At 36.6% G+C, this 14,526-nt stretch overlaps 1 protein-coding gene across 4 annotated transcripts in view; it reads left to right on the top strand.

The window, feature by feature from the left end:
* WDR7 (WD repeat domain 7) overlaps nt 1–14,526 on the top strand; it is a 421,542-nt gene that overhangs the window by 120,929 nt on the left and 286,087 nt on the right. For 3 of the 4 annotated variants that reach the window (XM_060173931.1, XM_060173934.1, XM_060173932.1), the window contains exons 16-17: nt 1,161–1,249; nt 13,429–13,527. In XM_060173931.1, coding sequence (XP_060029914.1) covers nt 1,161–1,249; nt 13,429–13,527 — 188 coding nt within the window. The remainder of the gene's footprint in view (nt 1–1,160; nt 1,250–13,428; nt 13,528–14,526) is intronic. The other variant, XM_060173933.1, reaches the window with a different exon arrangement.

Raw genomic sequence — 14,526 nt, forward strand, 5'->3', positions numbered from 1 at the left:
ATCTCTCTCCCTCTCTATTTCCTCCGCTCTCAGTTTCTTTTTGTCTCTATCCAATAATAAATTTAACAAAATTAAAAAAACATTAAAAGAAAGGGAGAAAGAGAGACACTTGCAACACTGCTTCCCCATTCCTGAAACCCCCTTCCTGTAGGTGGGTACCCAGAGCTTGAACTCAGCTGGTTGTATGCTGTAATGTGTTCACTCAACCAGTGTGCCACCACCCAGCCCCTTTCTCTAGATTTCTTAATACCCACCACCTTCTTTCCAGATGCTTTTTGGACTGAATACTTTTATACTGAGTAGATTGTTTTCCATAAGTTGGTTTGGTCCAGTGATATGGAGTGACCTAAAATCTTACTTAACATGCTGGGAAAATGAAGGACTATCGTATATACCTCTAAGTGATAACACGTTCAAATATTTGCAAATATTTATTTTATTATCTTTATTTATTTATTGGATAAAGACAGTCAGAAATCAAGAGGGAAGGAGGTGATAGGCGCCTGCTACACTGCTTCACGACTTGCAAAGCTTTCCCCTTGCAGGTGGAGACCAGGGGCTCAAACCCAGGGCCTTGAGCATTATAACATGTGCCCTCAACCAGGTGTACCGCCACTTGGCCCCACAAATATTTATTTTTTCTTTTAAAATTTTTTTTATATTTACTTGTTTTCCCTTTTGTTGCCCTTGTTGTTTTATTGTTGTAGTTATTGATGTCATTGTTGTTGGATAGGACAGGGAGAAATGGAGAGACGAGGGAAAGACAAGAGAGGGCGAGAGAATGACACCTGCAGACCTGCTTCACCCCCTGTGAAGCGACTCCCCGGGGAGTCGGGGGCTTGAACCGGGATCCTTATTCCAGTCCTTGTGCTTCGCACCACGTGCGCTTAGCCTGCTGCTACTGCCTGACTCCCGCAAATATTTCTTAAACTAATATAGAGCATAATTTGTGCATATAAAAAATTTTTACTTGCTGCTTGCTAATTATTCAATTTACTATAGTTGCAAGAAATCATCTTTTGGAACAGTCACTTGAAAGTGTTTAATCTGGCTTTCTCTTTGTATATTATTTGGATGTAGAACGGTTGATATTTTAAATGACTCTGGAAGCATGGAACTATAAATGTTTATGTACATGTCTTTTTTTCTTCTGCTTAAAGGCCACCGAGACCAAACACCCCAGACCTTTCTAAGGTGAGGGGTTCCCCTCCACCTTCCAGTAACATTGTGCAAGGACAAATTAAACAAGGTAAAATTAAGCTTTTTTTTTTCTTTAAATAGAATTATCTTAAAAGGAAAGCTTTATTAAAACTAGGTTTTAAATATGTCAGCCATTAGTAATTATAATTTCTACTCATTCTTTTTAAAATGATAGTATTATAGTAATAATTTGAATTTTTTTTTTTTTTTTAGGAAATACTGTTTTAAATGCTTAGATTGACGTAGTGTTGATTTATAGAGTACAGCTTTCAGGTGCACATCATATATAACATCTATGTCCAGTGTACTATCTTCATGTATAGAAGTTTAATTCCATCCTTCACTAGATGTTTGATCCGCTGTACTCAGCTCCCATGACTCTCTCCTTCTGGAAAACACTAATGGGTCTTAGAGTTAGAAAGTTTCTTTTTGTTTTGTTACATTATGTACTACATGTGAGTTAAACAGTGTTATACAGTGTTTGTCTTTCTCCATCTGAGTTACTTCACTAAACATAATACCCTATAGGACCATCCCTGTTGAAAGGGTTTCACCTTTTGTTTCTTTTTTTAAATAGTTGAGTAACATTCTAGCTCTTCTTTATATACTCATCTGTCATTTGGTACTTCAGTTACTTCTACTGTTTAGCAATAGTAAATAAGACTGTGGTGAATATGAGGGTGCATACATTGCTGTGAACTAGTGTTTTCTGTGTTCTCTGGGCAAATAAACTCAAGTGCGGTATTTATCCTGGATAAAATTGAAACTTATTAAGTAATTGACATGACATTTCAGCTCTCAAAGCTGAAGAGGCTGAGCTGGTGTATAATCATAACAGTTTGTTTGTCTCAGATTGTTAAAAGAGAGAAAAGTTGTTATCTTCCAGATGTAAATATGAATAATTAAGATGTCAGTTGAAAATAAATCAAATTGATTTAAAAATTGATAAGTGGGCATATTTCTCATAATTTTATTGCATTGTGTTTAGCCCAATTTCTATGCACTAGGAGCACCTCAACTTGACATTACTAGTGCATTAGTTATGTGTAGCTTGAGTTTAAAAATTACATCTGCTTTTAAACTTCATTTAGATTTATTTAAATTCATCCATTCTCACTATAGCTACTCTTGTGCCATTTGTCTGTAGCTTATACATTGTAGCTGACAAAGTGGAAAGCCTTTCTTTTTAAGTCTCTGTGTACTTTAATATTTGTCTTATAGCTTTTTTTTTCCCTACGAGTGGATAAAAGAGAAGTTGAAATTTTAAGACTGGCAAGTATGCTAACCATGACAGCTGTTCTTAGGGATCGCTTCTGCTTAGAGACTTGGCTCTTTCTCATGCCAAGAGGTAAAACTGACTCTCACAAAACATGATGGAAAGAGTGAGCAAGAGCTGGGATGGTGGCAGTTCTGCTCGTAAATGTGGGTATGACTAGCATGCCTGCTTCTGTTAGTAGACATGTCTTCAGTTTCTTAAGAGTGAATGAATAGTTCTACTAGATTTATTCATATGTAAGACAAACAATAGGATTCCCTCTTTATATCTGCAATTTTTCCCTTCCAAGGGATAAGCATGTTTCTCTTAGACCTGCATGAGTATCTGATGCTTACTTTAAAGTCCTTACGTGGTATGCTCCAGTCAAGCCCTCTCCCTCTCTGTTGACTCCTCATTTTGGAAGATCAGCTGCCACACTCTGATCACTCCTCTCCTCCATCTCCAGACCCCCTTGCCACTCCTCATATTTCCCCATCATCACATGAAGTTTATATGATCATGTGCAACAGGTTATCTTGAAAAGGATGGGTACTTGCTGTTCCTCTGCCCTTTTTTACTTTAGTGTCCTACAAGGACCAGGGCATCATCTGTGAATAAAGGCTATTTCACTTAGTTAGAAAAAGAATACACTTTTAAAATAATCTATTACATATGAGAGAGTTCCACGAGACAAAGAAAAGTGTCGTTTGTTTCATTTTATTCTGGGGCTTCCACTTTATCTCCTTTGTTGCCCTGAAGCTGCTTTGGTGATCTAGATGTTCCATACTACATCCCTAATTTACCACAGTGCTCCACCTAAAACTTCATTTCAAAGTCACACAGCATTGTATTCACATATTTTACATCTGTTGTCCTAGATTTTTGTATGTACATATGTTATAATAGTATTTCATTTAATAACCATATTCTCAAGAGTTTTGTGTGATTAGAAAAAAAAAAGCACACTTCTATATGTAGTTATCATTTTTAGTGCTATTTCCCCTTGGTGTAAATCAGTATTTCTTTCTTCTGGTACGGCGTTCCTGCTTTCTGAAGCACTTGCCTCAACATTTATTGCAGTGAGGGTCTGCTGCTCTTTCAGGTTTTGTTTGTCTCAGAATTTATTTTTAATTATTTGTCCCATTGTATTTTGCATTTTTTTTTTGCTGTTATTTGGGAAGAATATACTATACCTCGAATTTCATTTCTTCTTCCTTTTTTTGTAATAGAAATAGAATAGGGAGAGAGAGAGAGAGAGAGAGAGAGAGAGAGAGACTGAGAAAGAGAGACATATGCAGCACTGCTCTATCGCATGTGAAGCTTTCCTCTTGCAGTTAGGCAGCAAGGTTCGCACCTGGATCCTCATGCAGGTAATGTGCAGACTACTAAGAGCACCACTGCCCTGCTCCTCAGAATACTTGTAATTGTTTTGGAGTCCGAACACTCTGTTTTGTCTTGTATAAATTTCTCAGTTGACTATTTTTGTCTTTTGGTACTTTAAATATGAAATTCTGTTGTCTTCATGCATTCATTGTTTCGGACAGAAGTAGGTTAACCTAATTTTTATGTCATATTTCAAAAAATTTCTCTCTTTAAAATTTCTCTTTAACAGTGTTTTTGAGCCATTTGATTATGAGTTACCTTGATGTAGTTTTCTCCTCCCACCCCACTTGTTTCTTCCACCATTTTATCTTTCTTGCCAGATCATTTGCTTGTTGTGGTACCAGGGATTGAACCAGAGACCTTAGAGCCTCATAAATGAATGTCTTTTGCATAGTCATTATGCTGTCTTCCTCCCGCTTCTTGTAATTGGAATTTGTTGACCTTCCTTGTTGTATAACATTCTTAGTAAAAAAAAAAAAAAAAAAATTTCAACCATTGATTTCTTCAAATACTGTCTCCCATTTTTACTTTCTTTAGGCAGTTCTGTATATTTGGAACTTTTTTTTTCCTCCAGGGTTATTGCTGGGCTCGGTGCCTGCACCATGAATCCACTGCTCCTGGAGGCCATTTTTTCCCCTTTTTGTTGCCCTTGTAACAGTTGTAGCCTTGTTGTGGTTATTATTATTGCCATTGTTGATATTGTTCGTTGTTGGATAGGACAGAGAGAAATGGAGAGAGGAGGGGAAGACTGAGAGGGGGAGAGAAAGACAGACACCTGCAGACCTGCTTCACCGCCTGTGAAGCGACTCCCCTGCAGGTGGGGTGGGGAGCTGGGGCTCGAACTGGGATCCTAACGCTGGTCCTTGTGCTTTGCGCCACATGCGCTTAACCCACTGCACCACCACCCGATCCCGTTTGGAACTTTTACAAACGCTTAATGGCCTTTACTATCTCTGGAGTCTTCTCTTCTTTTCTTTTTTCTTTTCTTTTCTTTTCTTTTCTTTTCTTTTCTTTTCTTTTCTTTTCTTTTCTTTTCTTTCCTTTCCTTTCCTTTCCTTTTCTTCTCTTTTCTTTCCTTTTTTCTCTCTTCTCTTCTCTTCTCTTCTCTTCTCTTCTCTTCTCTTCTCTTCTCTTCTCTTCTCTTCTCTTCTCTTCTCTTCTCCTTTCTTTTACTTTTTTTTGCTTCCAAAGCTATTGATGGGGCTTGCTGCCAGCACTATGAATCCACTGCTCCTGGCGGCCATTTTTTCCATTTTTATTAGATAGAACAGTGAGAAATTGAGAGGGGGGGAAAAGATAAAGAGGGAGAGAGAAAGACAGACACCTGTAGTCCTGTTTCACCACTCATGAGGTGTCCTCCCGCAGGTGGTAAGTGGGGGCTTGAGCCTGGAGCCGTGAGTGGGTCCTTGCACTCAGTACTATGTGCTCTGAACTTGGTGTGCCACTGGCCACCCCCCTTCTGGATTCTTTTTTTCTCTGTGTTTTGTGTAGGTTCAATAAACTTTTCTTGGCAGTGTCTAGTCTGTTATTAATCCTAACTGATACTTTTTAAAAGATCTCAGACATTATAGTGTACACTCTCAGAATTATGATTTTTTATTTTATTTTATTTTTGGTGGTGCAGGGGATTAAAGATGGGACTTCAGAGCTCCGACATGAGCTTCTCATTACATGACCATTATCCTATCTACTCCTCCCACTGGTCTTCTTTTTAATCTCATTTATCTCTAATTTATTGAATATACAAATTATAGTTATAAAATGTTTATTTGGTAATTCTGACCACAGTTGTAGATTGACTTTGATTTAGATTTTTTACATTTTATTCTTTTGTATTTATTTTTAATTTTTATTTATATCAGATAGAGACAGGTAGAAACTGAAATGCACAGGGCAGAAAGAGAGGGAGAAAGAAAGAAGGATACCTGCAGCACTGCTTCACTATTCAGCTTCCTCACCTGCAAGGAGGAACACTTGAACACTGGTCCTTACACAAGGTAATATGTGAACTCAACCAGGTGTACCACCACCTGGCCCCTGCATCTGTTTGTTTTACCAGAGCACTGCTCAACTCAGCTCTGGCTTACGGTGGTGCTAGAGATAGAACCTGGGAGCACAGAGCCTCAGACAAGAAAGTCATTTTGCAGAACGACTTCTTAGGCTCAGGTTGACTTTTATTTTCTCCCTTGTTATGGACTGTGCTTTCCTGCCCCTTTGTATGCCTGATAGTCTTTGATTAGCAAGTAGATAATTAAATTTTACCTGGTTGTGTATATATTTGGATGGTATTATACAATGCATAATCTATGACAACTACTTGTTAGATGCTTTTTATTTAACAATTTCAAAGCATGTTGGAGAGATTGGTTTGATATTTACTATATCAAGTAAAAAAAAAAGGTGTTATGTATTGGGTTATCAGAAAAGTCCTGCATAGAAGTATAGAAAAATACATCTTGACTTTTTTTTTTGACAATCCAGTATATCCAGCAGATAAAATACATGAAGATAAATAACCAAGTGAAATATGTCCCCAAGTTCTCTGGCTCCACTACAGTTCAGCAGTGACATTTTCACACATTCCCATCTTTCTGCTTTGCCTACTCTTATCTTGGTTTTCTTTTGCTGACACTGCTATTGAGGTACATATTAACTCATAATCCATTTCCCAAGTAGGATTGCAAACTTGAATATATACCTTTTCAATAAAGTGTCACTTATATATTGGCTACTGCTTGTTCAGCTGCAAAATTATCTGCAGGAAATAAAGACTTTATTTGGGGATTGGACCATTCTTAGACATTTAGATCCGAGAATAAAGATGATATCATTAGTACAATTAACATAATCTCTCATAAATAATATTGGGGAATTTCACTGGGAAATAATTTCCTAACAGGAGGCCTCATAAAAGATTTATTTGGTCTAACATTGTCTTTGTTAATGCATTGCTTGCCAATGATCACCGTCTACTGCTGGTTACTTACTTTTTGTAGAGATAGTATTTATTTATTTATTTAGATTTTTCTGTCTATTGATCATCTCACTTGAGAAAGGGATCAGAGATGGCAAACAATTTTTTTGTTAATGTTCAACATCCCTAAATCTGCTCATGGCTTTCAGCTTGTCTGAATTCTGACGTCCTGTTCTTTTCCTGATCAATTCAGTAATCTCACGGTATAAGTCTTTGTTCTGTGTCTGCTGTGCTTATTTTGATTGCTTTTTACACTGGGAACTGCATCTTCACCCACTGGTAGATGTAGAGATAAATGAAAGGAACTTTAAGGTCTACCGTTCTGTTACAGTATCTGCAGTGTTCTTCAGAAAAGCGTTCAGTGTAGGTTGTCTAAATTTCAAAGCCAGAGGCAATAAATGTTAAATTATCTTAGGAATCATTTATGTAAATGAACCAATAGTTTCTGATGGCTCTTTTTTTTTTCCCAGGGACTATGGGGAGAAAAATTGGAGTGCATATGTCAGGTCAATGAATGGATCTAAGAGCCCTTTAAATTTTGTGCTTGATCTTAAGTGCTTTAAAATGAATTCCTATACATCTCTGAAAATGCTAATTATAACAACTACTTGACAAAAAGCATTATTAACCTAAAAGACACAGAACATATAATATCAGGGGAGCTGGGCAGTGGCACACTTGGTTAAATGCACATAGTATGAAGCTTAATGACCCGTGCAAGGATCTAGGTTTGAACCTCAGCTCCCCACCTGCAGAGGGGACACTTCCCAAGTGACAAGCAAATCTGCAGGTCTCTATCTTTTCCCTTTTCCCTCTCTACCCCTCCTTTCTCAATTTCTTTCTGTCCTATCCAATAAAGTGGAAAAAATGTCTGCCTGGAGCAGTGGACTTGTAGTACCCACACTAATTCCTAGCTATAACCTTGGAGGCAAAAATAAAACAAACAAAAAAAAAAAACACAAAACAACCAAACAAACACCCCCCCCAAAAAAAAAAAAACACCAGAAAATGTAAAATCAGACCAGCAAATATATAGGCTTGTGTAGTTTTATCTTTTTTTAAATTTCTTTATTGGGGGATTAATGTTTTGCAGTCAACAGTAAATACAATAATTTTTACATGCATAACATTTCGCAGTTTTCCAGAAAACAATACAACCCCCACTAGGTCCTCCGCCATCATGTTCCAGGACCTGAACCCCCACCCACCCACCCACCCCAGAGTCTTTTACTTTGGTGCACTACACCAAGTTTTATCTTCTTATGATTTCACTCTAAAAGGAGCAATGACAATTAAAAAGTATATTAGACTGACTAAAGGGAAAAAAAGTCTGATAATATTGATCTGCCTTGGAATTCCAAAAATCAGGCAAATTTCCCCCTCTTTTGTTTACCTATCACAAATGCATAAAATATTGGCAGCTACATGGAAGGGGCTTAGTAAATATTCATCACAAGTATGAATCTTTTTGCATTTATTTGTTTACTGGATAAAGACAGAGAAATTGGGAGTCGGCCAGTAGCGCAGTGGGTTAAGCACACGTGACGCAAATTGCAAGGTGTAAGGATCCCGGTTCGAGCCCCGCCTTCCACCTGCAGGGAAGTCACTTCACAGGCAGTAAAGCAGGTCCGCAGGTGTCTATCTTTCTCTTCTCCTTCTCTCTCCATTTCTCTCTGTCCTACCTAACAATGATGACATCAATAACAACAATAATAGTAACTACAACAACAATAAAAAACAAGGGCAACAAAAGGGAAAATAAATAAATATTAAAAAAAAAAGAGAGAAATCAAGAGGAAAGGGGGAAATAGAGGAGTGAGGAAAAGAGACACCTGCAGCACTGCTTCACCACTTAGGAAGCTTCCCATTGCAGACTTGCACCTGGGTCCGCATGCATTACATCATGTGCACTCAACCAGGTATGCCACCACCACCTGGCCACTGGATGTGTGAATCTATAGGAAACCTTCTGTGTGCTTCCATACTCTGTATTGTTAATAACTAGTTGTTGAGGCAGTAAGGACTGACAAAAATATTCCTTGCCTTTAAGGAGCATATGTCTAGTTGGTTAAGACCCCAAAGAGTACATTTTATTTTATTTCAATTTTTTTTTATTATCTTATTTTTTTTTTATTGGGTAGAGACAGTCAGAAATCGAGAGGGAAGGGAGGGTAACACGTGCGTTCGACCAGGTGCTCCACCAGCTGGCCCCCAAAGAGTACATTTTATAACTTATTGATTATCTGTTTACTTGTTCTAGCAGACTTTGAACACTTGTATGCTTAGACTAATGCCTTACTCATAATAGGAATTTTTAAGTATTAGTAAATAAAACTGAAAATTTTTTGTCTCATATGTCTTATTCAAGTTATTGCCATTTTGATTCTTTACTTTTCACTTTGTTTTTTAAAATTATCATCTTTTTTTATTTATTGGATGCAGACAGCTAGAAATTGAGAGGGAAAGGGGTGATAGAGAGGAAGATAGAGACAGAGAGACACCTGCAGCACTACTTCACCCCTCGCAAAGCTTTTTCCCTACAGGTGGAGACCAAGGGCTCAAACCTAGGTCCTTGTGCACTCAGCCAGGTGTGCCACCGCCTGGCCCCCACTGTCCTGGTTTTATTTTTGTTGTCACTGGGGCTTTACCACTGCTGGTTGACTTTTTTTCTGGAAGAAAGTCGCTTGTTTAAACCTGGGTCTTTTGCATGACAAAGGAAGCACATTGTCCTAGAAGCTATCTTGAGTGGGTGAAATAGTACAGTGGTTATACAAAAGACTTTCATGAGTCTTTCCTGAGCTCAGGAGAAGTCCCTGATTCAATCTCCCACATTACCTTAAGCCAGAGTTGAGCATTGCTGTGTTAGAAAAAAGAAAAAAAATATAGAGTGGGGAGAAAAAAAGTAATACCTGAGGCTTCCTTCAAGTAAGTGAGTTGTCAGGGCCTTGATCATCTTCTTTTTAAATTTTTTTTTATTTATTATTTGATAGAGACAGAGAAAAATTGAGAAGGGAGGGGGAAATAGAGAGGGAAAGAGATACAGCGACACCTGAAGCCCTACCTCACTACTTGTGAAGCTTTCAGCCTGCAGGTGGGGACCAGGGGCTTGAACCTGGGTCCTTGTGCACTGTAATGTGTGCACTTAATCAGGTGCACCAACGCCTAGTTCCTTTGTTTTCCCTTTTTGAAATGAGTAATTTAGGGGATCTTTCGTAGATGTATTTTCTTGTTATTTGCTTTTGGTTTTTGTACTTTTGGGCTGGCACTATAGACCAAGGTGAAATTGTCCTTATGCCTAATTTTTTTTTTCTATTCTCATACAGTCTATTGGTTACCTTGATATTAAGTAGCATTACAGTATTGTTCAAACATTATTGGCATTTTTACATTTTATATTTTTATTTTATAAAAATATATATTTTATATTTTTTATATTTTTATATTTTGCCTTGTTGTATATGTCTGCGTGTCAAATGCCCTTTTGGGCTGTTATTAAATTCTGCTTTATCCTTATCAATGGAAAGCATTACATGGAATTTTGTACAACTCTAATTATTCATGTTCTTCGTTTACTGTATTTTGTAGATTTCCTTTCCCCCCTTAGAATACTTGATTATATTATCCTAATATCTCATATTTATTTACAAGATGACTAGAATAGTTATTTACCTGCGACATAAAAGTGTAGGCATAAAGTTGATAACTGTTGCACTAAGATCTTTATAGTACACAAGAATAGGCGGTTAGCTCTACAGACAACATTTTAATGTGACTCAATAAACTCATTCATTTTTTAGTGTTAAGTTAGAGAAGTATGTTGCTTCTCTAAGCATTGCATTTTGTTGTTGCGGTTGTTCTTTCTGGACTGTTTTTTTCCTTCTGAAAAATAATGTGCTGTTTTTAATTCATTTACTGAGAGACTAAGGAGGTTTAGACCAATAGGAGGAAAGCAGTTCCTGCCCCAAATATGCTAACTTTCCTATGCATTTTTTTTAATGTTATAATGACAGGGAAAAATGAAATGTTAGAAATAGATTAAAATAAAGACTTAGGCCTGTTTGAACACAGAAACAAGGTGTGTTCTGATATTGAGCCCTGTGTTTATGTGACGGTAAAGCCAAAGTACATGTGAGAACATATATGTTGTCACTCAAGTCAGTTTAACTTCCCGTGTCTGTCGCTGTGTACAGCTGTAGAAGACACTCATAGCTGCAGACTTATTGAAGGAGTTTCCCAGATAAAACAGTAAAACCTGTGCCAGTTTTGTCAGTTTTGAACCTATGCTGAAATCGTTGCCTGAGTGTTTTTCTGCTTCTTAAGAAGCAGCCAACTGATAATTGATGTGCAGCAGCTTTTCTGTTTGAAGAGATCAAATGCTTATGTTTTATGGTGTAAAAGTCCTTGATTGCCACACGTAACTTCTTTAAGATTTATGATTTGTCACTAAATCATGAGCTTTTAATTTTGGGAGTGGTACTTTCTCTTCTAGTTTCTATTGATGATTTTTCTCTGTATGTTGACAGTTTTAAGAGCTCTAGCAGAGTTAATTTCAATATTCTCTGTGAATTATGAAAGTAGTTCTAGATTCTGCAGTTTCAGTTACGAAGTAGTCTGAATAAACTATTTTTTCATGGTGATGCAGAGTTTTAAAGCATAGTAAATCTGATTCCCTGACTTGTATTACAATTTATCGCTAGATTTTTAATACCCAGTGATTTTATTAAAGGAAAGTATAAATGACTTTTTCTATATGTAGTGTCATTTAAAGAGGACTCCAAAAATCAAGTACCCAGAATCTGTTTATTTCTCTTACTAAAATTAAAGTTAAATACAATGACTATTATTTTACTAAGATAAACTTTTTTCTAGCAGTTTTGCTAGTAGCATTTCTATTTTCCTTTAGCTTTTTGACTTGAGAAAACACTAAGTTCAATTTCACTTCTTATGTGATCTAGTTAAGGTAATAATCAGTCACTCTGGAATTTCTGTCCATTTATATTGAATTTCCTGTGTCTTTCATTTGAGTGCCTTTTCAGAAGTAGGGTTAAAATCAAACAAAGTCAACACAGCCTCTTCAGGGACAATAATAATTTCTTTAATATGAAATTACAGAAATGTCCCAACTGTTGGAAACCACCAGAGGAACTTTGTTAATAACGCTGGTGGGTGAAAACTAAAATCTGAATTCCTTATAGCCAAAGCTTATTGACTTTTTGTATTGGTGGATATTTTTTAGACCTTAGTAGCTGAATTTATAACATTGATTTTTTAAAAAGTTGAATTATTCAATAACTATAGAAACTCTTGGAATTTATTTGCAAGATTATAGTGGAATTTTTGATTGTGAAACAATTAAGAGCCACCTTATTTCTTTTATAAGCATAATATTATAAAATAATTGTCATTTCATATGGAACAATAGTTTTCTTGTAATAAAAACCCCATAATTTCTCAGATACACTCTTCATTGGTGTAAGATGTGCTTCTTAGGGTTTGTAGAGTTGGGATTTTTAATTATTGTTATCAGTACTGTCCAAGTGCTTCTTTAGTTCTTCTGTGTACCACACACGTGCCTGACTGACACTCTGCTGCATTCGTGTGGAAATTATGAAAAGTTGTTTTTATGCAGCTGTCCTGTAGTTACAAAAGAACTTCACTGCATGAAAAGCAAACATATCATTCAGTTGACAATACTTAATCTGTTCAGGAGCTCAAACCTATTGCTGTTCAATGACAGAAGAAAGGAGAGGGATTAATTTGAAGATGCTGTGCATGACATATGGTAATTTCTCCATAGGAAGGAAGTGTCAAATGGTGACCTCTAAATCTTAAAGTTGACCTCCAGTTGTGGAATGTCTGTGCCATAAGGCCCTTTTGCCTTTTCATATGATAATTTGAGCTGAAACATTTTATGGTAACATAACTTTCTTTGGAGAGAACAGGATGTATCTGTTCTCTAAGGGTTATAATATTCACAACAATGATTTTCAAGATGTAAAGCATTTTTAGTTTAAAACATATTTGTGTCCTCCAGAGAATGAAGCCACCTTAGGATTCTTTGAAAAAGAATAGAGTGTAGTGTAAATGTTCCTTATAATTTAGTTTTATTTTACACTGAATTTTTGTAAAGTGAGGTTGGAACAATTAAAATAATCTCAGTAGGTACTAAGAGATATTAAAAATATCTTAGATTTAATGTGAGACTATATAAATGTGACATCACAAAAGAACATAAATTTTGCTATGTGATGCATTTTAAAAATTGGATTATATTTTTTGTTCATTTTTAAATGCATATGGTGGTCTTTTCATTGTAATCTTAGTTGTTTTAGAACTGTTGTGTGTATATGGCAATACCCCATTCAATTTATGTATTACATAAATTCTGGTTTTGAAAGGAATTTGAGTTACATCATGATAACTGCTTAATAAAATACATTTCCCTTGCCGTAATCGTTAGTATTCACGCCTTTCTGAGTAAAACATCATTTTCTGTTCTGTGTCTACTATATTTTGCAAACTTTGTTTTTCATTCTTCACTAATACTGAGCTTTTTTTCAGAAAACTGCTGTACCTCAGTTCTCTCCTCTTTATTTCTTCTCTTTTCCTCTGCAAGTTGCCGCACCTGTCGTTTCCGCTCGGTCTGAAGCTGATCACTCTGCCTCTGACCCTACTTCTACTCCTGCTTTACATTCCTGTTTCTTAGTAAACGAAGGTATTCTCCCTCAACTTCCTAAGAGACTTTCCTTCAATCTGTGCTTTATTTTAATGTGACATGTTCTTTTTAATATGATTTATGCACTCATCTGCTTTGTTATTTATAAAATCCTAAAGTTCCGATTGATTTCTTTTTACCTTTGTTTGCTAATGTCAGTGATAAGGGTGAGTTATAAAAATGTCATGTTACTCCTGGCTGGCATCAACCTTGTCTACTGACATCTGAAATGTTGCTAAAGGTGTGTACAGATGCTAATCTTGGATGAGAAGTAGGTACTAAGGAGTGGGGCTGGTTTTCAGAGCCCGTTCTCTCCAGTATCAGAGCCAATGAATTTATTGTACATGTGTCACTAGTCTTTCATGGACACACTCAGTCTTTAGATAGTGTGTTCTCCTTCAAGAGGATAATAGAAAGGGTCTCTTAATGTACACCTGTCTGAAAAGTTTTCAGATTAATGGTTAACAAGTTGTTACAGAATTCCTGATAGCAATTTATTTATTTATCCTCTTTACTATGTGTCTGACCAAGGTGAAAATCTACAAATTCCACTTTTGCGATGTGGATTGTCTTCCCTACTGTCCCTGTGGAGTTTCACCAGTGGAAACTATTTCTGGTTCTCTGAAACTGGGAATGGCGTCCACAAGCCTTGATTCCCCAAAGCTTCCTAGGACTATTTATATTACTGGAAGCATAATAGAACTTGTGAGCTCCCAAGTTACAGCCACTCTCTTCAGGGTGGACTCAGTCTTCACCAGTTCATATAAGAAGGAGTGCATCTACAGAATTACAAATGTAATATGTAAAGATTCGGACACTTTACTAAAACAAACAAACAGCAACAACAAACAAAACAAGCCAGTATTAATGGTTGATGCAAATGAAAAGGAAGGCAGAGAGCTTGTAATAGACAAAACCTGTGCTCTAGTTACCATTCCTTGGGAAAGAAAACACAACACCTTTACAGAATAATTTTTTTTGGGGGGGTTGGTTTCCTTT

Source organism: Erinaceus europaeus, chromosome 15 (assembly GCF_950295315.1).
Source record: "Erinaceus europaeus chromosome 15, mEriEur2.1, whole genome shotgun sequence".
Lineage (NCBI taxonomy): Eukaryota > Metazoa > Chordata > Mammalia > Eulipotyphla > Erinaceidae > Erinaceus > Erinaceus europaeus.